Consider the following 22,694-nt stretch of genomic DNA (forward strand, 5'->3'; position numbering starts at 1 on the left):
TGTGATGTCCTGGAATGCTCGGCTTCCTCAGCCTTCAAGTGTCCCATGTATGTTCAATCGGATTGAGTTCAGGTGACTGTGGAGGAAACGCCATTACAGTCAGGACTCCTTGGTCTTCTTTGCTCTTCGAGTAGTTACTGTAAAGCTTCAAAATGTGTTGGATCAACTTGTAGTCCGTGCCAGAAAAGTGCAGGTGTGCACCTGTATTTATTTTGCAGGGGCATGTCTAAAACTGACAGCTACCTGTACATGCAGAAAACAGTAATTTGCACAAGAAATGTCACATTGTACTTTTCAAAAGGTAGATTTATTTGTTTAGCCTTTAATTACATCTCTATTTACAGTAGCATTTCAACCATCATAGTTGCTTCAAAGGAAGATGTTAGTGTCTCATTTCCTTGTTTTACTGAATAAATTTGAGGCTCATAACTTTTCTTGTCACAGAGCTTTTAAAGAGTCAGCCTTAATGGAACACATCCCGCATGTGGGTACAGGACCAAGACTTCGTCCTTGTTTTTACACAGAGCAGACTACATTTCACAGGCAGGCGCGCACACACACAAACAAACACACGTCCTGTTAACCCCCTACACTGGCTGCCGACAGCTTGGTTTAATTACTTAATGGTGTGTTGCTTTTCGGATTCAAAGACAAGCAACACCCGACCCTCACCTCCTTTCCAACAAAGAAATTCTTTTGGGGCAGTCAACACACAGTTCACTGCTTTTTAAAAAAAAATATTAATTCCCCTTGACTCATTTAGTTTAATCTTTTACAACTTTAAATCACAGTGAAGTTGCACATTTTTCACAAAGAGAGGAACCAGTTCTCATCAAAACTTTTATTAAGTAGACATTTTATAAATTATACAAAATAATGGTGTAAGTGTTCACTCCCTTCAAAATGTTACACCTACAATATAATCGGGGCAGTTTTAACTGTTTTTATAAGCATTATTATCACTTGAATAGAGATCAGTTTGTAGTCAAGGAGTAACAAGTTTTTCCAGGTCTAGATACATCTGTATCTAGAGGGCTCAACAGCTGCTTACTGCCTATCCTGGTGTTAATGGAATCAGGAAGACAAAACAAACACCCATCATACATAACTACATCATCATGCTAGATTATTTGACCTTGGCATGAAGCCTGGTGGTGGCAGCATCATGCTTGGGGACACCTGTCTGTAGCAGGAAGTGGATAGGTTTAATCCAGAAAGTGTAGCAGGAAAACTGCACCCTGACAGGTGTAGCGGTTTCACACTAAAATGAATGAATGAATTTCTAGGGTCCAGATATACAAAGCTGATAGAGACCTCCTCAGAAATACTGTAGAAGGCTCTAATTGCAGCCAAGGTGCAACTAATAAATAAGGACGTGAAGGAGCTAAATATAAAAATCATTGTTATATTTCCTCATTTTTAGAGATTTTGTTTCATTCTGACATTAAAGAGTCTTTTTTCGGTTGGGTTTCAAAGGACCCTAATGCCATCCACTGTTCTTCAAAGTTGTAAAACATAAATACTGCACTGTTACTGCACTTCAACCAGCCTAGAAGTCAATCTGATTCCCCTCTCCCCCACAAGTGTGACATAGGTAGCATAAGAATAAAAAAAAAACATGACAGTAAAATAAGTTCCAGGATAAAAGTCATGTGTCATGTTTTCATTGATTTAAACAAGACTATAATCAAGGAAGGATGCGTTTGTAACATATAGTAGAAGTGATGGCTTACTAGTGGTTGGAAGTATCCAACTGAGGCCAAAGTATGAAGTTCTCTGCAGCGAAACTCTTGCACTATAAAAACAAGCTAAACGATATTTCAACTTACTGGATGCACAACAAGCAAAATTAACTCGCCTCCTGATTTCCTTCCACTAGAACGTGCATGTCTCTGTAAGCACATCACAGAGTGAAGATGCACAGGACAGCCGATCAGTTTCTGCCCAAATGATTTAATCATAGACATGTTGCTGTTGAGTGTACTCTGGCAGGAAAATGGAAAAAGTGGGCCTGTATTGGATGATCTCGGAAATGTAATATTTTCCCTTTGCATAACCTCTTAAATCTTATGCTGAAGGCTAAGTCATTGTTACAGGGGGAGGACAATTCTAGACACCCAGACAGGACCAGGACTTGACGGTGTGTTCGGGACAGCACAGATGGGACTACTCGCAGTTAGAATGTGTAGCCAGCGGGGGGTGCTTTGTCATCTTTGTTGCTCTCCAGGGAGAAAGGAGGAATGCGGACATCGAAGTGGGAGCCGTCAGTCCTTTCAATACGGAACGTCCCCCTATGCATGAATGATAGAACAAGTTTAATATTGCAAGCCGTGAATATTGTTCACATCACGCATATGCTTACGTTGTAACTTTAGATGTACTATATAGTAGAATATGTAGCAGAGATGGCATGTGACTGTTCAAAGACTGAGCACACTCACCACATGTGACCACTGGGGGCTTGAAGAGACACATGGCTGCTGTACTGAAAGGCTGGCTGTTCTTTTGACAACACTGGCTCCTGTGACAAAGTACCAAGTGACGAGGTTAAAACAAAATCAAAGTGCAAGACTGAGTTCGCTTTTAATAATTATTTGTATCACAATTATATATATATATATATATATATATATATATATATATATATATATATATATATATATATATATATATATATATATATATATATATATATATATATATATATACATATACATATATATATATATATATATATATATATATATATATATACACATACATACATACATACACACACACACACACACACACACACACATCAGGGCCCGTATTCACAAAGAATCTTAAGGCTAAAAGTAGCTCCTTACAGGCGAATTTAGGAGCAACTCCTAAAAATAATGGGCGTGTCAGTCGTAACTTTAGGACTCCTAATTTTTGAAAATAAGAGTTATTCACAAAACATTTTAAGCCTAAAAGTAGCACCTAAGTCTGGGAGACCTTAGAAGTAGTCCAGAGGACTCCTAACTCGCTAAGACCCGGTCACAGCCGAAATTTTTGGAGACGCTAAATGACGGGGAATTATTAAAACGATGTTGGATGGACCGTGAAGGGATTGAAGTTGTGGTTGAGTTGGTGAGGGACGCAATAACGTCCCCAACCAACCGAAACAATCCAATAACGCCGGAGTTGAAATGTTTGGCAACACTCCGGTATTTGGCTACGGGGAAAATGCAGCTCTTCGCATGGGACTAGTATGACCTGGGGACCTCAAGTGATTTAGAAATTATCACACCACGTCCGTGTTTTGTGGCGCGCATTCATACAGGATAAGCAAAGTCTGTGTTTTAACTCGAATTTACTGACATTATCCCCCGGGTCGATCACACCGGAGCACAATGGTTAGATATGGATATTTTTAATATAATAACTGGTGAGCCTGTTGAAAGATGGAAAAATGTTCCTTACGGCATGCTGCCATTCATGTAATCCATCTAATCATCTTTCGAGATTTTGCTCTTCTGATGAGCCTCCTGAATTTGCACCCAAAATGCTGTCAAAACTTTCATTCATAATTCCCAATGCAGCCTCCATAATTCTCGACCAGGAAAAAGGCAGAAAAAGGGTGTGGAAAACACAAAAAACCTTTAGAAAAACAAAAAACAACCCCAAATCACAGAGATGCCGATTCGCATGGGACTAATATTATCACATGACCTCTGTGTTTGGTGAAATATGGTAGGTAATTTGGGGCGGAATTTTTAAATTACGGACATTCGCAAGGGATTAAGATCACAGACGACCTCCGCAATTATTACAAATTACTGAAGGTCCCCAGGTTATACTAGTCCCGTGCGAATAGGGATTTTGTCAATCAGAAAAAGTTGTATTCCATCAATAAACAAATTGTCTTTGACGCATGTTACAATATACTGGACATTGTTGCGAAATGGCCCGGATCAACACACGATTCCCGAATTTTAATGGAGAGTGGTTTGATGCAGCTTTTCAAGCAAATGCCGCTTTTATTGGCAATTCACGTTTTTCATCGCAATCTTCTAATTTGTAATTTTTGTCCGAAGCATTTTTGTTTGGGGGGGGCACTTAATTCTCCTCATAAATACATTTCTTTATCCACTATCTTTTCATAGGCTTTGTCATGGGCTTTGTAGGCAACTTCCTTATTTTCACTTCATGCATTGCGTAGCCTAAATGACTTATCAATGGGATGCCCTGTCAATCAACAACCAATCACCGTTGTCACCGCTTCCAAGTGCGTCCTTATAAAATGACATCATCCATAGCAACAGAGAGTTACTTCTAGTTTAGGAGTTCACTGTTTTCATTACTAAAAGTAGGTCTCAGCGGCTTTGTGAATTACTTTTAAGAAACGACTCCTACATAAAAACTTTTAGTCCGATTTAGGAGTACTCCTAATGTTAAGATGAAAGTCTTTGTGAATACGGGCCCAGTTCTGTTTACAACACAGCTGCTCTGGACCACACTAAAATGACAATTGTGTCCCACGTCCAAACTACATACTGAATTTGAACCAGGTTTTAAGTAATTGTTGTGTTCACATTTGAAAAGTGACTAACAGCATATGTCACACTGAGTGCTGTTTATGCAGGCTATTCTCTCACAATGCAGTGCACCAAGGAAATGGACTAGCAGCTCACAGAAAGACATACAGCATTTCACTACCATAACTGGAGAGCAGTTTGTGTGTCTGTCTGTTCATGTTTCTGTGTTCAGCTCTTCCTGAAAGCAACATCCATGCACTTTCCTCTAAACTTGCCCCAAAAGGGTTCCGGCTCCTGTATATGCCGTTTGTTATTTGTGGTTTTAAAATGTCATAATTTAATTTAATTTAATTTTTAGTATTACATAAATACTCAACAGGTACACTTTCCAGTCCATTATTTTGTTTTTTTATGTTGGCATTTTCAGCCATAACTGTAACATTAAAAGATATTTAGGAAAACACGGTGGTCTAACCTTCCTTATGCTGCTACTGTACTTACTTTATGTACTGTGTCTCTTTGATATCTACACAACAGAGCATCTTAGACTAACTGCTAGTTTTGGTTAACCTAAGCTATCATTTTAAATTAGGTCTGCATTTCAGATGAATAACATGTATACATTCTGAAATAGCACAACTTAAAAAAACAATCCAATTGTATATAAGCAAATGCGTGATACAGGGGTTTTCTACCAGGAAGCTATTCTAAAAAAAACATTGTGATTCAGTCTATATTGCTGGGTTCCCATTAGCATTCTAATAGAATCAGCGAGCTGTGCATGCTTCTTGCAGCCGGTGCGGTCTACATGGCCAAGTGCCAATCGAAGGTCAAATTATAATCTCTTTTCTAAATAATGAAAATCAATGCAGTAGAGAGGAAGTAGCAGGAAATAGATATACTCAAGTTAAGCACCTCAAAAATGTACTTAAGTACAGTAATTGAAAGAATTGAACTTAGTTACTTTCCATTATTGACTATTCTAAATTCTGACACCACAATTTGCATTTTAACTGCAAATGTACATCAGTTCCAAATATCGGTTATGAGTCACTAATCAGTATCGGCCCTGAAAAAAAAAATCTCTACACATGCATTCTTATTGTTTTCTGTTGATATAAAAAGGAGTATACCAAAATTTGTGTACCCATTAACATCTTTGAACTGTATATTTGTCTGTTCTGTTACGTTTAGGATATTCAAAAGATGTCAAAAATGTATGACAAATAAGGGTGTCACGATTTCGATTGATCCAAATTAAGTCACAATCTCGAACTTCGAATTAAAAAAATTGTATCGTCGATGCTGCCACGCTCCCATGTCACGTCCGGTCAGCTTGCCGAGCGAAAAAAAACCCACACCTGTGTTGAAGTGCTGCGAGTCGACCTCCTCTAACTTAGGTACTAGCTAAGCCAGTAGCTATAAGCTACAGCCAGCCAGACGATAGCATGGTGTTAGACCATTCCTGTTCGGCTCCCAGACCGTGGTCGGGAAGCACAGGGGAGATGATTTCCTCCAGCGAAGTTTGTGTTTATCTTAGGGGTGAACCCCCTTTCAAGTGTGAAGCTGGTCGGGAAATAATACCAGGGAGATTTGCCGTATCTGGAGGAGCCGTGGCCTTTACTCAGAGCCAAACTGCAGCTTATATTGTACACATTATTGCTGTCGTTACTACTGCTACTCCTTTTGCTTCTCTTTCCTCTCCTGGTCATTCACTGTTCCGCATGTACGCACGCTCCCTCATTCTCGCTCGCCCACTCACACCTTACGCACACACACTTCACGCACCACCTTATTCCTGAAAGGGGCTACGCCAGTCTTACAACAATGGCAACTGCAGATACAGGAGACCCACAGACCGTCGCCCATGTGGAAGTATTTTGAATTTCAAATGAGTTATGTTGATAACATTCGCGTTGTCGACAAAAAAGCCACAGTTTGCAAGCTCTGCAGAAACTAGATGTCAAGTTATTTTCTTTAAGTTTCAAATTAACTGAAGATATAAGTTTTAATGTTTTAAATTTGACAATGTAGTGTGGTACATTGCGAACAAAGGTCAGATATTATATTGGAATATTGGAAAATAATCTCTCTCATTATACCAGTGTGTACATACACACACTCTTTTTAAAAGAACGGCACACACGGTGTTCAAAATCAAAAGCACCTCCACTTTCATCGTCGGAATTGAGCCGAAGATGGTTTAAATGTCGCTCAACTGTGAGACAGCAGAGGCGGCGCAGAACTGTCAAGCAGAACTGGACAACTTGGACCGGTGTAACTGGTGTTTTTCCGATTTTGTGTGCGACACCAGCGCTTTCACACCGAGTGTGCCAAAGTTGAGGGTCCTTTGGCAGAGCGTACACTGCGCCTCAAATTCATTATTTTACAGCTTTTAATCAACTGAATTCTGGATGTTCAAGCCAACACATTTAAATTCAAACTTTCCCATAGTTGTAGCAGATTCTGTAGTCGAAGTCTTTCCGGAACTGGTGAAGTGTGCGGCGATAAATTCCGACCGGGCTGTTGGCAAAATGCCACTTATGTTCCTGATACTTCAGACAGAAGTACAACACACTGAGCTGACTGTGAATCTCACCAACACATTTCCCCGAAACAAAAACAAAAAAACAAAAAAAGCGACGAAGGAAGCGGTAAATGAATGTACATTTTTAACACCTAAATAAATGTTATTCAATACATTTTATGTTTAAAATATGGACGTATTTAAGACTTTTTAAGGCCTTAATTTTAGATACGTGAATTTAAGACTTTTTAAGGAAGCTGGGATACCCTGATACAGAATTTGCGTGTGCTTGTTGTACTAACTCTGCCGACAACTCCTCGTCCTCGGACCGTCTCCAGGGTTCCTGACAGGCTGAAGATCCTCCAGTGCCTCTCTCTCAGTTGAACCACCTCACTGCCCATGTTCTCGAGACGGATACAGTACCGCCACTGCAGGGAGACAACGCACACTGAGTCTACAGCCACAGACAAGCTTAATGCTCAGCATGAAATATACCAGCACCTGACTTACAGCTGGTGGATTGAACCACATGATGTAACCCCACAGAAAACAAGAGAATCTGCTACTCACCCAGTAAACATGGGAGTTCTGGGCCTCCTGAGAACAAGACAATATTTCCATTAGTATTTCAAAAGACTACAGAGAAAACTAAAAAAGGCAGCAAAAAGCTTACAGGCCCCCAAAATAACATCACTGCACTGTAGTCAACTTTCAAACTGGTATGTGCAGGTTTCAGAGCCATCATGCTGATTCATGCTTGTCACTTACCCTCATGCCCATGTAGAAGGGGATAACGGTGACTCGGATGTTCTCAGTGGTCTCTCTGTGGACGTCTGACAGCTCCAGCCAGGGGTGGTTCTTCTCCTGCCACGCCTTCAGAGTATCTCTGGGTGTGAATGGAGGAGCTATAGGCGAGGACAAAACACAAATATTTACTGACATACCTTCTTCTGCAATGTCTACGGTGAATCTGAAACTACACATGGTAAATACATTCTGAAAAAATGTATATCACCTAAACTTGCATTATACAACAAGTAGTTCCGACCAAGCAATCTGATTGGTCAACAAGACATTTAGAACGTGCTCAAATCAGCATGACAGCACGTCTGACTCATTACTCAAAATATTACTCCGCCAAGTCTGTGGCAATAGTGTATCCATCTCCATGGCAACATAGTAACTGTCAGAGCTGGAGCAAAAAAAATAAAAAGTACAGCTTGAAATTCAAACTTTCTGTCCTAACATTATTATACAGAGGAAAAGTCGGGAGAAGCAGCCGCTAGACGTTTCTCTGTCGACCCCAATAGAGTGAGAGATTGGCGATAAAATAAAACGGAGCTGTCCGAGGAGGACAGCTACAGGGCCAGGCTGCCTGCTGGAGGGAGGAAGAAGGCTAGCGAGGAGCCTGAGATAAACATGCGGGAATTAGTTATCAGCAAACGGGCACGCCAAGAGGGAGTGTACCGCAAAATGATCAGGGCGATGGCGAAACAAATGTACGCCACCGTGAGTGACAGCAGAGATGAGGAGTTATCTGTGAGTGCTGGTTGGCTGAATTGTTTCCTCCGCCGCAACAACTTTTCAAGCTAGCGGAGGTTAGATGCCCCAGACTATGTGCTGAGACCCTATTTGTACTGTTGCTGAAGTTTGGTGCCATTCTGAGCATTATTTGTGGCTTTTTGGTGGCGGTTTATATTTGGATCCATTTACTGCAGTGTATTGTTCTCATGCGGTCCTTTCTGAGGTTGATAAAACTCTGTTAATTAACTCTCGAGAGGGAGTCTAACACAGTTTCACAGTGATTTAGACCATGGATTACACTTACACCGGAATATCCCTTTAACGTCATTTGAGCACTTCAGTGCTGCTTAACCGCATCACTTTCGTGCTCAAATGACATTAAAGCACAATATATTGCACAATATTGCTTAATTAACTGCATGCAAGAACTTCTATTTACTATTTTAGTAAAAATAATTTGATGAAATTAGAGATGCACCGATCGATCGGCAACCGATCGCAATCGGCAACCGATCGCAATCGGCCGATGATGCCCCTATCGGTTTTGATCGGAGTTCTCAAAATAGATCACATCAGGCCGATCAGATGACGTTTAAGTATAAAGACAGTGCATTAACTGCATGCAGGGAGGGAATTTCATGGCCGCCGTTGCCCCGCGCCACAGTGGCCTCTGTGCCCCTGGCCCGGTCAGCTAGCTTGCCCTGAATTACAGCCACCTGAGTGCACAGTTGTCACTCACAGTAACTTCATTGAGTCCGCGGTTGGCGCAGGTGGAGTCTCATCATCACGATGATCTCACGTGAAAGCCTCTCACACAGCAGCAGCGTCTCAAAACAGAAGAACGAAACTTACAGCACAGCGAGCGAGCGCAGCGTAACGATGATACGTAACTGACTTATGTGGTAGGATTTAGTCCAGTAAAGTTGGAAATATATTCACAGATTCGAACTTCCCGGATCAATAACTCATAAGTGCAACCTTGTTAAAACACAAACGACGGCTCTTTCCTACCGTACTACGATAGACAACGAGCTACAACCTATTTTCATCAAAACGAGCGGCTGGACATTAACTCTGGTCTGTATGGTCAGCCAGCTGTGAGACGAGGGCGCAGGGACCGTCTACAAAGTGCAACACCGAAAAGAGAAACTACAAAAAATTCAATAACTTCACTTTTATTCAGAGTGTAGTGTCACCAAAATCACTCCACACATCAGTGGTCTCCTGCTGGTTATTCTACACTTTTGTGTTTGGAAAAAATGTGCTTTGCCATAATTTTGGGGAATTTCTATTGGGAGAAATATTCAATAACACTAATATTCAGTGTGGTGTCACAAAACTCACATCACCCTAACCCTACTTAACAAAAACTACTTTCTAAAGTAACTTTAACTTGATTTTGGAATAAAAAATAAAACGGTGGTCAATTCATGATACTTTCTCATCTCCTAATTTTTATACTTAATAATACAATGTCAATGTTCTGTAAAAAGAATCATTAATTAAATATATGAAAGTTACACAAGACAACAATATAGAAAAATTTATGGATTTGACGCTGTGATCAGTGATCGGCAGATACTGCTTTTGGTGATCGGTGATCGGTGATCGGCCCCAAAAATCCTGATCGGTGCATCTCTAGATGAAATATGTTCACTATACGTTCACCGTGGTAGAAACTGAAGATAAGCTCTGGGAACTAGAAAAGGTTTGTGTTAAGAACAATGCTGAAAGTTGAATTGGGGACAGTAGAAGGGTGTTTACATTTCGCAGGGTTGTACATGAGGAAGCGCTCAAACAGCTCGTGCTGGATGGGTGCCTGCTCTGTCGAGTTATAGGGCAGGATGTCTTCATGGCTCACATAATCCAGACCTGAAGGGAAGAAAGAGACATGCTGTCACATGGGGATGAGACAGAGATCAAGTATAATCACTTCAAATGGGAAGTTCTATGTTCTCTGGCAATGGTTCTGAAAGGTCTTTGTGTAAAGGACACCTAAAATGACAAAAATTAGACCACAATCTCCATTTTATAATAATTTGTCCCAAGGTCCCCCATCTGAAAATAATTTTGCTTTTAGAGGTATTATTTCAGAAAGTGTATGAAACACATGACCAAACTAGTGGTAAATATTGCCACTGTGTTACCTGTGGATTGAATTATTGTAAAGTAATGTTGAGGATCCCTTGGAATCACATTGTTGGGCCCCTGCGCATCTCCAGACCCCATTTTGGGAGCCACTGTTCTATGGCAGGTTAACTGCTGCTGATAATGATCAAACTCAGCTATAAGATATACTGGGATCAGAGTCAACTCTTGACCTTTTAAGAAATCAGAATCCAAGTGCTTTGTCTGAAAGGAAAGCCCCATTAAAAACTGAGAAATGAAATATATTAGGTCCCATCAATGATATCATTTGGTCAGTATGTCAGTGACCAATCTGAAGCCAGTGTGTCCTGACCAGTCTGCATATGGATACCTGGGATGGCGTACAGCGCTCTGCTGTCGTCGTGGTTGGCCAGAAACGTCACTGCCTCCGTTTGGGACCTCTGAGACTGTGAAGCACAATACAAACCATCACACATCTGGTGACTCACACAACAATGAAATACCACAGCCAGATTCTACCATAGTGGTGCTTTTGTCGCCCGATAATATTTCCAAAAAAGACAACAAACACCCAACAACATCTGGCTTTTATCTTTAACGGGAGAGGGTACAATCTAGATCCATTCCCGCATCAAATGACTCTATAGTAGTCTCAGGTTTGTATTGGCTCCAGCTCTGATGACCAGTAATAGAAACAAAACCCTTGGGTCAACGCGCTAATCTTCTTCTTTTTAATGGAATGATGCATTGATGCATCTCTGACATTGATTTTGAAAGAAGGCTTAAGTAAAACATGGATAAATGTATCCTCTGCAACATCGGCACTGGCCTCCATGTCAGTGTGTGATCGGTACTGCACATGAACATCTCTCGACAGAAATGAGAAAGATGTTTCACTCCTCAGCAACTTCCATCATCAGCTCTACAAAATACTGTGCTGTTAACACTAAAACAAGTTTGGCGCCACCCAGAAGTAGTCTGACAAGGTTTATGATCTGCTGCTTTCTACTGTTCTCCGCTTTTCAATCATGTTTTGTGAGATCAAACGTGAGTCACCAGGAAATAACTGAAAAGCAAACTCTTCTACTGGCAGTGGGAAAGAAGTCAATCGCCTATTTAACAGTTTGACCTGTGTTTTAAATACATGCATATTCATACAACAACTACAAAACAATGGTTTGGACTTGTGTCCAATGTCATGTCTTTTTTTCATGACTTGCTGTTTACTGAAGAGATGTGCACAGATTGTTGTTTGCTTCAAAAGCAGGTATGATTGAGAAACACAGACAAGAAGGAGCTGCACAATTTACAGATTACAAAATTATCTGTTGTTATTAAGCTTCAACATGACATCATCTTAACTGTCTGGACTCCCTCAAAAAAAGATCTCTAGGGGCACTACAGATGTAAGTGAAATGTAAGATAGTGGTTGGTGGCCCTAAAGGCAAAAACATAACCACCCACTATGTGAGGGCAGTCCCTAGTGTCAATCAGGACTTGGTAGTAGGTGTGAGTCTTCCCCTTCACCTCCTTCGAACCATGGGCTCCTGGGGGCTCAGGTTTGCTGAAAGACCAGAAGAAAGACAAAAGGAGTCTCAGTTATAGTAATCTTACCCACAAACCACGCCAATGAGAGCCTGTTTGGTGTAGTCTGCAGCTAGAGATGGAGGTTTACCTGTCAGACATGGGAGGGGTGATGTCTCTGTCATACAGTCGAGCGTGCCAGGGAAACAAGACAATGCCTCTGTAGCCAAACACACTGTGGAGAAACAGCTGAGAAGAGTAACAACAACAGGGAGAAATGGGATGAGATATTGTGAGAATAGTACTGGAGAATGTTTACAGGGGCTAACATTAGATGGGAGTAGTTACTTGACAGTATAAAGCCAATGTGCTGTTCTTAAAATAGAAGCTACTGATTTAACAAGCGTCTTACCTGTCCCGTTTCATATTTGCCATGCTGCTTCACAGCCTCAAACACTCCAACTGTCTCCAAAATCTTCCCCTCAGGCCTGTTCCTGCCCAAAACAGGCAACACCATTACACACAAGAACCCCTGTTTGTGTGTGTGTGTGTGTATGTGTATGTGTGTGTGTGTGTGTGTGTGTGTGATGTGTGTGATTATAGGATAAAAAATATCATACACTAACATACAGGTTTGTATTCGAAACATGGGGGACATGGGGATGAAAACAACATCATTAATGGACAAACACACAGTCCTTAAGTTGCAGGAGAGCTTCAAAAGGAAATCTCACAGCTGTGAAGAGAAGGTGCAGGATTTTTCCTCCTACAGAGGCGATTTACAGTCATCCACACAGAAACATGAAAATCCTGCTGCCTCTCTTCAGCCTCTCTCCTTCCCTTCGTAAATCGTGATCTCAATCACAAATCTGCTAAGATTGAATGAAACACCTCGATTTGTTAGATGTCAACAAACTGGAATATTATTTGACCTAATTTCAATATCCTTACAACACACACGCACACACAGTACATATTAACACTGACAACAACAGCTGGTCACTTCAAATAAATAGCACGCATACTTGTATGCTCCCTGCAAAGCTAATCTTCACAACAGAGATGAAGACTGGGGATTAATGAGGTGGATATATGCACAGAGGGATTTAATATTACACAGGAGGTTGGTTTCAGGTTACTTTCTGATCATGTGTGTATTGCACAAGAATAATCATAAGGTAACCTGATTTCACAATGAGAATTATGGTGAAAGTCCAGCTGATGTCAAGCTGTATTTTTTTAGTCTGCTATAATTGCTCTGTAAATCGCTTGTCCTCACTTTTTTTTTTTTTTGGGGGGGGGGGGCACCAAGTAAAATAAATGTCTCCCTTTTGGTTTTATATTTGTTTTGTTTCATAATGGTGCTCCCTAGTTTTGCATCACAACACAACAGCCATAACGGCCTAACCCTAAGCCCTATGAACTTCAGGGAGATCAGCACATTACCTTTTCTGCTAATATCTCCTTATGTTACTTACAATCATGGATGAATCTTGAACCTTAACCTTTTGAACACAGACAAACACTTGCATGGGAAAAGTTCACAATATTTGCAAAGCAAAAAGTGCAATCTTTACATCCACAATTTCTCACTAGCAAATGTCTTCTTGTACTGCAATTCATTTGAGGGTATAAGGGTAGTCCGTATTGGATGTGGCACTGATGACCACAGGCAGATCCAGGGGGGAAAAAAAATGCAGCAAGCTGCAGTGAAAAAGTCTCAAAAAGACTCAACTTTTGGAGAAACTCAACCTGACATCAAATTTAGTTGGCCAATAGGGGTGTGCCAAAATATCGATACTACGATATATCGCGATATTTCGTCTTGAGGTACGTTATCGATACACTGGTGCCAAATATCGATATTAAAAAATGTAAAAAAAGAAAAAATAATAATAATTTTTTTTTTTTGGCCCACCATCACCACCACCCCTCTTCGGAGGACAGCTTTATCTTTATTCAAACATAGCTATACAACCAAATAAAATTTAAAAAAATGGTTTAAGTAGCTCTGAAACCCACACATATAGATATTTAATGATAGTTGTAGTCAGTGTGTGTGTTAAGAAGAGACACTGCAATATACTCTTTGTTTACTTGGCTGTCATTCATGTGAAATTGATTGACAATGTTTTGTCATTCCTGTTTAATGGATTCAGTGCAGTCAATAAATTCTGAATTTCTTCAGTGACACAGATATTGTGATGTATCGTGGATGAAATTTCTTGCAATATATCGATTATCGCAGAATCGCTGTATCGTGATATTATCGTTATCGTGGGCAAAATATTGTGATAGTATCGTATCGCGAGGTAAATAAACTGGACTAGCAGCTTGAATGACTGAAACCACAGTGTAGTGTAACTTAACGTGTCATGCGTATTCACTCAACAATGTACACACATCCATGGATGATGAAGATCAATGTAGGACCGGCAAGTTTGACCTTCTGAGGGAGAGGCATGACCAGTAGATCAGAGGCAAAGTACAACAGGTCAGTATTGGAGCTTGCTATTTGGTATTGCTTAATGCTACAGAGGGTGAGTAGTGCTATGTTTCACTTGTGATCACTCGGCTTGGTCTTGCACCCCAGCATAAAAAAAATACCTTCACGATATGCCATCCTGGTTTTTGACTATAATTTGTAATCAGTCAATGTGGACAAACGATCATTAGCAGAACCAGCATGCTAGTAGCATAAAAACAAAGTAGTTTCGAATTTCTACAAAGAAAAATGTCCTAGTGCTCAAAGGTACAACGTAGATAATGTATTGTGCAAAAATCTTAGGAATCCGATGATGTTTTCACTGCACTGTACATACCATATATTGCCTTCAGTGTCTCAGCACATTTTTAACATGAGCTCTTCTGTTCCATTTCTACCTCCAACCTGAGGAAAGTCAATACACTGTGCGGTCATCTAAATATAGCCACCCACTCTGATACTCTGCCAATAGCTAGCCCTGGTCAACAACCTGCCCAGCACAGGAACTATCCATCTTACATTGCCCTTTTCCACCTGTACTGGAAGAGCGATGGCAGCTCATCACGCCACTGAGCTGGCATCATGACAGAGAAAGGCTGGCAATTACAGTAATATGACAGTAGATATGACAAAGAGAATTCATCACCATGTTTCTTCGTAGTATGCACACATCTTAACTGGCATCTTTTACTGATCACTTTATTTCTTTTAACCTTTGTTTAAGTCTTACGTTTCAAAATTCCTGCCGTTTAAAAGTTACACAGGACTGGAAAGAAGCTATCATGGCATTGTGTGTGTGTGTGTGTGTATGTACTGCAACCTTGCCTACTCACAGTAACAGAATAATATCCAACACCTGAAGGCAGAGCTCTGGAGGAGAGATGAGCTGATCGAAGGCTACACCTCCGTTGTTGCTGAACAATTCAAGCGCATCCCTGGTCTCCAGTCTTCCACCTTCATTTTCCCAGCAGACTGATCATTCCACCTCTCTGATACTGCTTTTCCACCAATATTACGAGTCTACTCAGTTTAATTTTAAACGTGGGTAAACCTGCTAAAAGAAATTATTCTTATCTGAAGCGTTATGTTGTAGTCACAATCCCCATGAAATGACTCGTTCGACATATCATAATTTGAGCCATCAGGTCCAATAAAAGTTCGGAAAGTCTAGAAGAGCTCCACGATTAAATCATTTCATCCCCATTTAAGTTAGCCGGATGCTAAACCGAAAGTTAGCTGGCTAAGTCGGTGGCTGTGACTAGATGTAATTGAACAGCATTTGGGTAAACCCTCAAAATGTAATTACTATCAACTATAAGACACCTTAACCAGCCAATTACAGTGATACAGTTGATATCTGTGCAAAATGTCAGATCATTAAATAATAGGGGTGTCACGATTCTCCAAATTCTCGATTCAATTACATTTTCAATTCTAAGGTCACGATTCGATTCGATTCTCGATTTTTACGTTTTTTGTTTTTTTTTAAAGCACAGGTTGCTATGCCATTTTTAGACTAGACTTTTATCCAATATATTATCTGACCTTTGTTCGCAATGTACCACACTACATTATCAAATTTAAAACATTTATTAACAACATAATGTAACAATAACTTATATCTTCAGTTAATTTAAAACTTAAAGAAAATAACCTGACATCTAGTTTCTGCAGAGCTTGCAAACTGTGGCTTTTTTGTCGACAACACGAATGTCGTCAACATAACTCATTAGAAATTCAAAATACTTCCACATGGGCGACGGTCTGTGGGTCTCCTGCATCTGCAGTTGCCATTGTTGTAAGACTGCCGTAGCCCCTTTCAGGAATAAGGCGGTGCGTAAAGTGTGTGTGCGTAAGGTGTGAGTGGGCGAGCGAGAGTGAGGGAGCGTGCGTACATGCGGGACAGTGAATGAACAGGAGAGGAAAGAGAAGCAAAAGGAGTAGCAGTAGTAGCGACAGCAATAAAGTGTACAATATAGGCTGCAGTTTGGCTCTGAGTAAAGGCCACGGCTCCTCCAGATACAGCAAATCTCCCTGGTATTATTTCCCGACCAGCTTCACACGTGAAAGGGGGTTCACCCCTAAGATAAACACAAATTTCGCTGGAGGAAATCATCTCCCCTGTGCTTCCTGACCACGATCTGGGAGCCAAACAGGAATGGTCTAACACCATGCTATTGTCTGGCTGGCTGTAGCTAATCGCTACTGGCTTAGCAAGTAGCTAAGTTAGAGGAGGTCGACTCGCAGCACTTCAACACGGGTGTGGGTTTTTTGTGACATGGAAGCGTGGCAGCATCGACGATACTATTTTCTAATTCGAAGTTCGAGATTGTGACTTAATTTCGATCAATCGAAATCGTGACACCCTTAGTAAATAACAAAGCACCTTTCCCAACTCACACTAAAGGTCATATACCAGACCTTGGCCTGGATTTAGCAATCACTGATCATAAGGCCATCTTTTTCTCTGCCAGAATCCCTGCCACCTCATGTCGACTCTGGGTCTCCCTAACCATCATGAGCAGGAACCTAAAAACTCTGGGCTACACGAGCAATCAACAGACGACCTGATCTCTATGTACAAGGTCCCCCCACTCAGACACACTAAACCATTTTGCCCCAAAGCATGCATTGACTCCTTCATCCACTCTGTTCCATGGTTTACGCCAGAGCTCAGAAAAATGAAGGCTGCTTGAAGGAAACTGGTTAAACTGTCCATGCTTAAGCCTATAAAGATCATCTTTTGACATATAAAGAAGCCTGGGGGCTGGAAGTTCCCAGTGACCACAGTCGACAAAGTGATGAGAGGACTGGCAAAAGACAGCCCAAGCGGGACCTAGTGCGGCATGCAAGACCAACGGCTGCCAATAGAGGATGCCCACTGGGACTTTTGCAGACTAACTGCTAACTGCCAGTTTAGTGTCCAGCTAACTTGAATGGGGATAAAATAACTGACTCCTGCAACTCTTCTAGACTTTCTCAATTTTATTGGACAGAATGGTTCAAATTTTGACAGTAAAACAAGTCATTCATGGAGGTTGTGAGGCTCAAAAACAATGATCACCTGTTTGACAGACGCCTTTCACAATGTTAGCTTATGGGAAAAAGTATTTGTGGGCCCCAGTGCATCACGTGATGACACAGTTTGGCCACAACAAAAACTGGCTTCAAGGCCTGACACTCTTCCTGGGGGCTTGAACTTGACGATGAGGCAAGCAGTCTTCTTTGCAGAGGAAGTTCCGAACAAGCCAAAAGTGTTACATACTCCTCTTTATTGGTTTTACCACAGACTAAAAACCACACCGCCATCCACTTTATCGGAGTCAATAACATCATGCTATTCACTGACAGGTGTGCAGCCTAAACAGGATTTGCATATACTGGTGCAACATGACCGTCACCACCTACAAAATAAAGAACTGTCAGAAAATCTATACAAACTGGATTTGTATGGACTAAATTATGAAATTAGCGTCGGTAGTGTGAGTCAATATGATTGTTACCATGTTACTAACGATAACACTAAAACTGTAAGCTTTGATGATATATCCAGAGTGAAGCAAAAAAAACCTGCTTGGTCATGGTGGTCTTCGTTTATACAGGAAATTACATGGGCAAACACAAGTTGTGCTAACTGAGCAATAGCTAACAGCATCCCACCATAACCTGACACAACAGGTTAAGCAGCGTTTCTCACAGGATTTTGTGAGACTACGGGGAATGGACTTTCAACCTATCAACTAGGGCTGCACAAAAAATCGTTAAAAAATCGCGATCTCGATTCACACATACACGTGATCTCATTTCTACACACGGCGATTCTGAAGCATTTTATATCTCGAGCTGAATCACAAACAAATGCTCCTAGTTTGCCTCCCGGATTTTTTGAAGCGCCCCCAAACGCAGCACTGCCGCTGCCTCCTCCCTCAACCTGTGGTAAAGCGTCTTTACAACACGTGATTCAGTGAAGGAAGCCCGCCTGCAGTTGAGTATTTGGAAGGAGTGGGTGAGAAGCCGTTTTTAGACGGGGCAGCAAGCCGCCAATCTGCCCGTCCTTTGGGCGGCTAGGTCCGCGGTTTTAGACAGAGGGCAGCAAATTGGGGGTCTGTTTTGGTCCGCCGATTTGCCGCCTCGGAGGGTACACTTATTTCCGCTTCGCCTGCCAGATGAGCAACTGGACAGCCGCTGAGGTCCGGGAGATGCTAGCGTCTCCTGGATCTCTAGCTGTATGGTTGTGTTAGCTTGTTGTTGTAGCAACAAACTAGGAACGGTCGCTACTTTCAAATTAAAAGCCCCCCGCTAAGTACCCAGTTCTAAACTCCAATGGGGTGCAATGTAAAGCTCTTATTTTGAAGACAAATTCGTTGTCAGCTGTTCACTGCCCAACTTCGGGTTTCACGTCACGTCACATGTTTACGTCTAACTCAGAGGCAGCTTTTGGAAAAGGAGGAATATTATGCCTCCGTTTTAGAAAGCCGATCACAGCAGCTATCACATATCACCTAGCTTAAGATACGGCCCCAATAAACACTGCACAACATGAGGTATTAAAGGATGCCCTCTCATCTTGGAGACTAATTATTTATTTTTTTACTCTTGTAAAAATAATTTTTCATCCAATGATAGAACTTGAACAAAACAAAAAAAACATTGCTTTGGCAGAGGCATAGTAGTATGCCTCTGCCATACTACTATGTTTTTTGTTTTTGTTTTGTTCAAGTTCATCAGTGCAATAAACATTTTGTGAAAAAAAATTGTGCCAGAGAATCGTGATCTCAATTCTAAGCCAAAAAAATCGTGATTCACATTTTTTCCAGAATCGTGCAGCCCTACTATCAACCCATTGCTTTTAATTTTGTAGCCTGTAGTAGTCCTGACTTGTAACTAAACGTTGACTGAGTGAACAGATAATTGTCTTGTTTTAAAAATGATGATGACCCCAGAGGCCCATCTTAACTACATATTGTCTGGTCTGTGTGGTTGAGTCCCATCTTAACTACATATTGTCTGGTCTGTGTGGTTGAGGCTGCTGCTGGAAAATGCAACCATCAGTGCGTGTGTGTGCACGTGTGAACACACACACACACAACAGGGTTATCTAAGACTGTTTCAATCCTAAGCAGCACCATGGGAAAAAAGTGTATTGCACTTTTTTAGTGACACAGGATATTACGAAAGCTCATTTTACACACGTCTTGAAACGCTGGAAAAATCTTGGTTTTTGTCCTGTTCGTCAACACATTCTAAACCATATTCAAATTGCTTTTGCGAGTAAGAACTTAATTTTCAAATGTACTGATCTGAATATGCAGAGGAAGTGTGTCTGTTGACGGAAGAGCCAATATTATCAACTGAATGATGTATTGAAGCAGACATCACAGAGATGTAGGCTTTGCTGAATTTGATGCCAATTATAGGCAGGTTCAGTAAAAATGTATTTATTGATTTCATTTAATTTATTTAAGAATGGCCATATGATATAGCAGCGCAAGAAGGGATGTTACAATTGTTACTAAGCTTTAATCAAGGACCAAAATGTAATGTCCAATAGTTCAGGTGCTAGGTAAACACTGAGTGGTCCAACATTAAACCTTAAATCCTACAACTTAAACTTATCATCAACAAGTACATTTGTTCAACCAGCAATGGATTCATTTAGAACATATCAGATCAGACGCAGATTTACAGCAACCAAGTATGCTAACACAGATTGCTGCATCAGTTTTTGTCATAATGCTGTTCATGTTAATCTCTACCTTACACGCCAAACCATTACACGAGGACTCTCTTAACTTTTTTTAATGTGTGATTCAACATGTATTGACTCAGCAGATCAGAGGCAGTCAGATCAGACTGTACCAGGTGTTGCTCAACCCATGCTGGCTAGTTACCTCGCTAGCTGATATTCAGCAGAGGGCAACTGTACTTTTTCCACTTTCTGCTGCCGATTGTTGTCTAATGTTGATGACTGCACGTTAGGCAGGCACCGTCTCGAGTCATCCGTCCACTCAACAATAACGGGGCCAGTGGCTTTACGGTGCCATCTTGAGGAGTTCGTACTTAAGTTAGCTTAAAGTCTTTAGCATTGTAGCACTGGTAGGGGAGGACACTGGCTGCGTCTCTTACCGTGACGACATGAACCTCCGCTGCTGAACACCGCCGGCTAGTCCACAAGCTCGGCATTGTAACCGCGGTCTGTTCACCTCGAACACGCTGCTGCTGTCAAGGACACTGAGTAATCTCTGTGTGGGTTTCTTGTTGTATTTACTGACACTGCTCAATAAACCTCGGCGTAACGCGCACGCCGCCATCTTTACAGGCCTGACAGGCTTTACGCACACGCATTTACAACGAGCTACAGATGCTGCTTTCAGGGAACGACTTGAGGGTCGTACGTACCTCAACTACACGTAAATTAAAGAACAAAGCAAGTGGTGGTTTGCTGTCATTGTTATTATTATTATTATTATTATTATCTCTCAGTGCCATTTTTTAAATCGCACCAACCGTCTGTTGCATTTATAGCGGATGATAATTTAGAACTGATGTGACACGCGAAATTGTAAGAATATCACACTAGGTTTAAAGCACTTATGAGGAGCCATTGAATGCACCAAAGCAGGTCACATGTACTGCAGCACGCAACATTTGAGTTGAATAATAGATAAATAACAGATATTCTCCCCTTATCATTAACATCAATAATTTGAAAATCGGTGATGCTAATAAACCTTTAAAAAATGTGTTGAGAGACATTCTTTTATATGTACTCAGTGATTGTGAATTGACTGCTGTTTTACTGAGGTGCAGTATTTGATGTTCACCACAGTGTGGCGCAAGCTCAACAGATCAAGGGCTCATGCAGCGTCATTGAGTTCAGAGTTCATTCCTACATTGTGAAGACAACATGTAAGACTATTTTGTCTCAAATAAATAAGCTAAAGGCTAAAGATGGTTTCTTCTTCCGTCAACTTATTCCCCCGAGTTCAGCGCTGGTAATGCGGCAAAGCTCAACAAAATGTTTTTCAATTCTACACAAAATTTTCACGGAGTTGGTCATGTGAAGAGAGGTCAAACGGTACCTTTACCTGTTACATGACAGTACCGTTACCTGTTACATCACAGTGACGTTACCTGTTACATGACAGTACTGTTACCTGTTAACGCCACAGTGGACTCAACATTCCTGGAATAGAAGAACAATGACAGAGGGTTTATTCTCAGTTTACAGACAGTACAGTATTGCCAATTATTACAGTTATGTCCAGATCTACACAGATGCATCAAAGAGGTTTGACAATAAAATAGGAGTTTCCATTTTTGTACCAGAATTGCATTTCAATTAGGGAAAGGGGTCTCTGGAGCATTAAACGTTTTCGCAGGAGAATTATTAGCTATATAACCGACAGCACAGTAGATAGAGGACACAATACTGTTGAGAACCTTCATTTGCTCAGACTCAAGCTCATCATTGCTCATCATGCAGTTTGAAATACAGTCATTCAGACAGCAGACTGTACATTTTAATAGAGATACAGCAAACAATATACACAATTCAAATGATGGACCTGGCAGTAATATTCTTATTGATACCAGCTCACATTAGTGACCACTGGAAATGATATAGACGATAAGATAACAGAGAATGCTACAAAAAGAATTAACATTAATTTGGCAAGTAGCATCGGTAAGACCGTAGTAAATAGAATTATTAAATAGAGACCGAAGGAAAGGTGGCCAAAACAGTGAGAGGAAGAGAGGAAAGGACGCTGGTTTAGCAGAGTGCAAAAGAAAGGAGGAGAAATGAGGTGCAAAGGAAGGATGACACCATCATATCCAGACTAAGACTTGGACACACTAGACTGAGCAGTTCTCTGTACAAAGTAGGAAATCATGGCACAGGCAGATGTTTTAACTGTGGCCAAGAAGAGACAGCAGAGCGTGTGGTGGCACACTGTCAGAGATATGAGGAAGAGAGAGAAAGGCAAATGACTCAAAAACCTGATAGACATTTTCCAATAAA

The 22,694-nt window shown here is 41.0% G+C and overlaps 1 protein-coding gene across 2 annotated transcripts; it reads right to left on the reverse strand.

Moving 5' to 3' along the window:
- Window positions 1-288: 288 nt before the first annotated feature.
- poldip2 (polymerase (DNA-directed), delta interacting protein 2) lies at window positions 289-21,039 on the reverse strand. 2 transcript variants are annotated; one of them, XM_030396976.1, is made up of 11 exons: window positions 20,798-21,039; window positions 12,599-12,674; window positions 12,338-12,435; window positions 12,127-12,226; window positions 11,033-11,108; window positions 10,318-10,425; window positions 7,798-7,934; window positions 7,600-7,626; window positions 7,332-7,457; window positions 2,442-2,521; window positions 289-2,291 (listed from the first exon to the last, which is right to left on the reverse strand). In XM_030396976.1, exons 1-11 carry the CDS (start codon window positions 20,980-20,982, stop codon window positions 2,177-2,179), a joined length of 1,128 nt encoding a protein of 375 aa, XP_030252836.1. In that variant the 5' UTR covers window positions 20,983-21,039; the 3' UTR covers window positions 289-2,176. The 2 variants fall into 2 exon arrangements, with proteins under 2 accessions (XP_030252836.1, XP_030252827.1); XM_030396967.1 differs by having other exon boundaries at window positions 12,599-12,680; window positions 20,798-21,038.
- Between the last annotated feature and the right edge of the window lie 1,655 nt (window positions 21,040-22,694).

Source organism: Sparus aurata, chromosome 2 (genome assembly GCF_900880675.1).
Source record: "Sparus aurata chromosome 2, fSpaAur1.1, whole genome shotgun sequence".
In the NCBI taxonomy this organism is placed as follows: domain Eukaryota; kingdom Metazoa; phylum Chordata; class Actinopteri; order Spariformes; family Sparidae; genus Sparus; species Sparus aurata.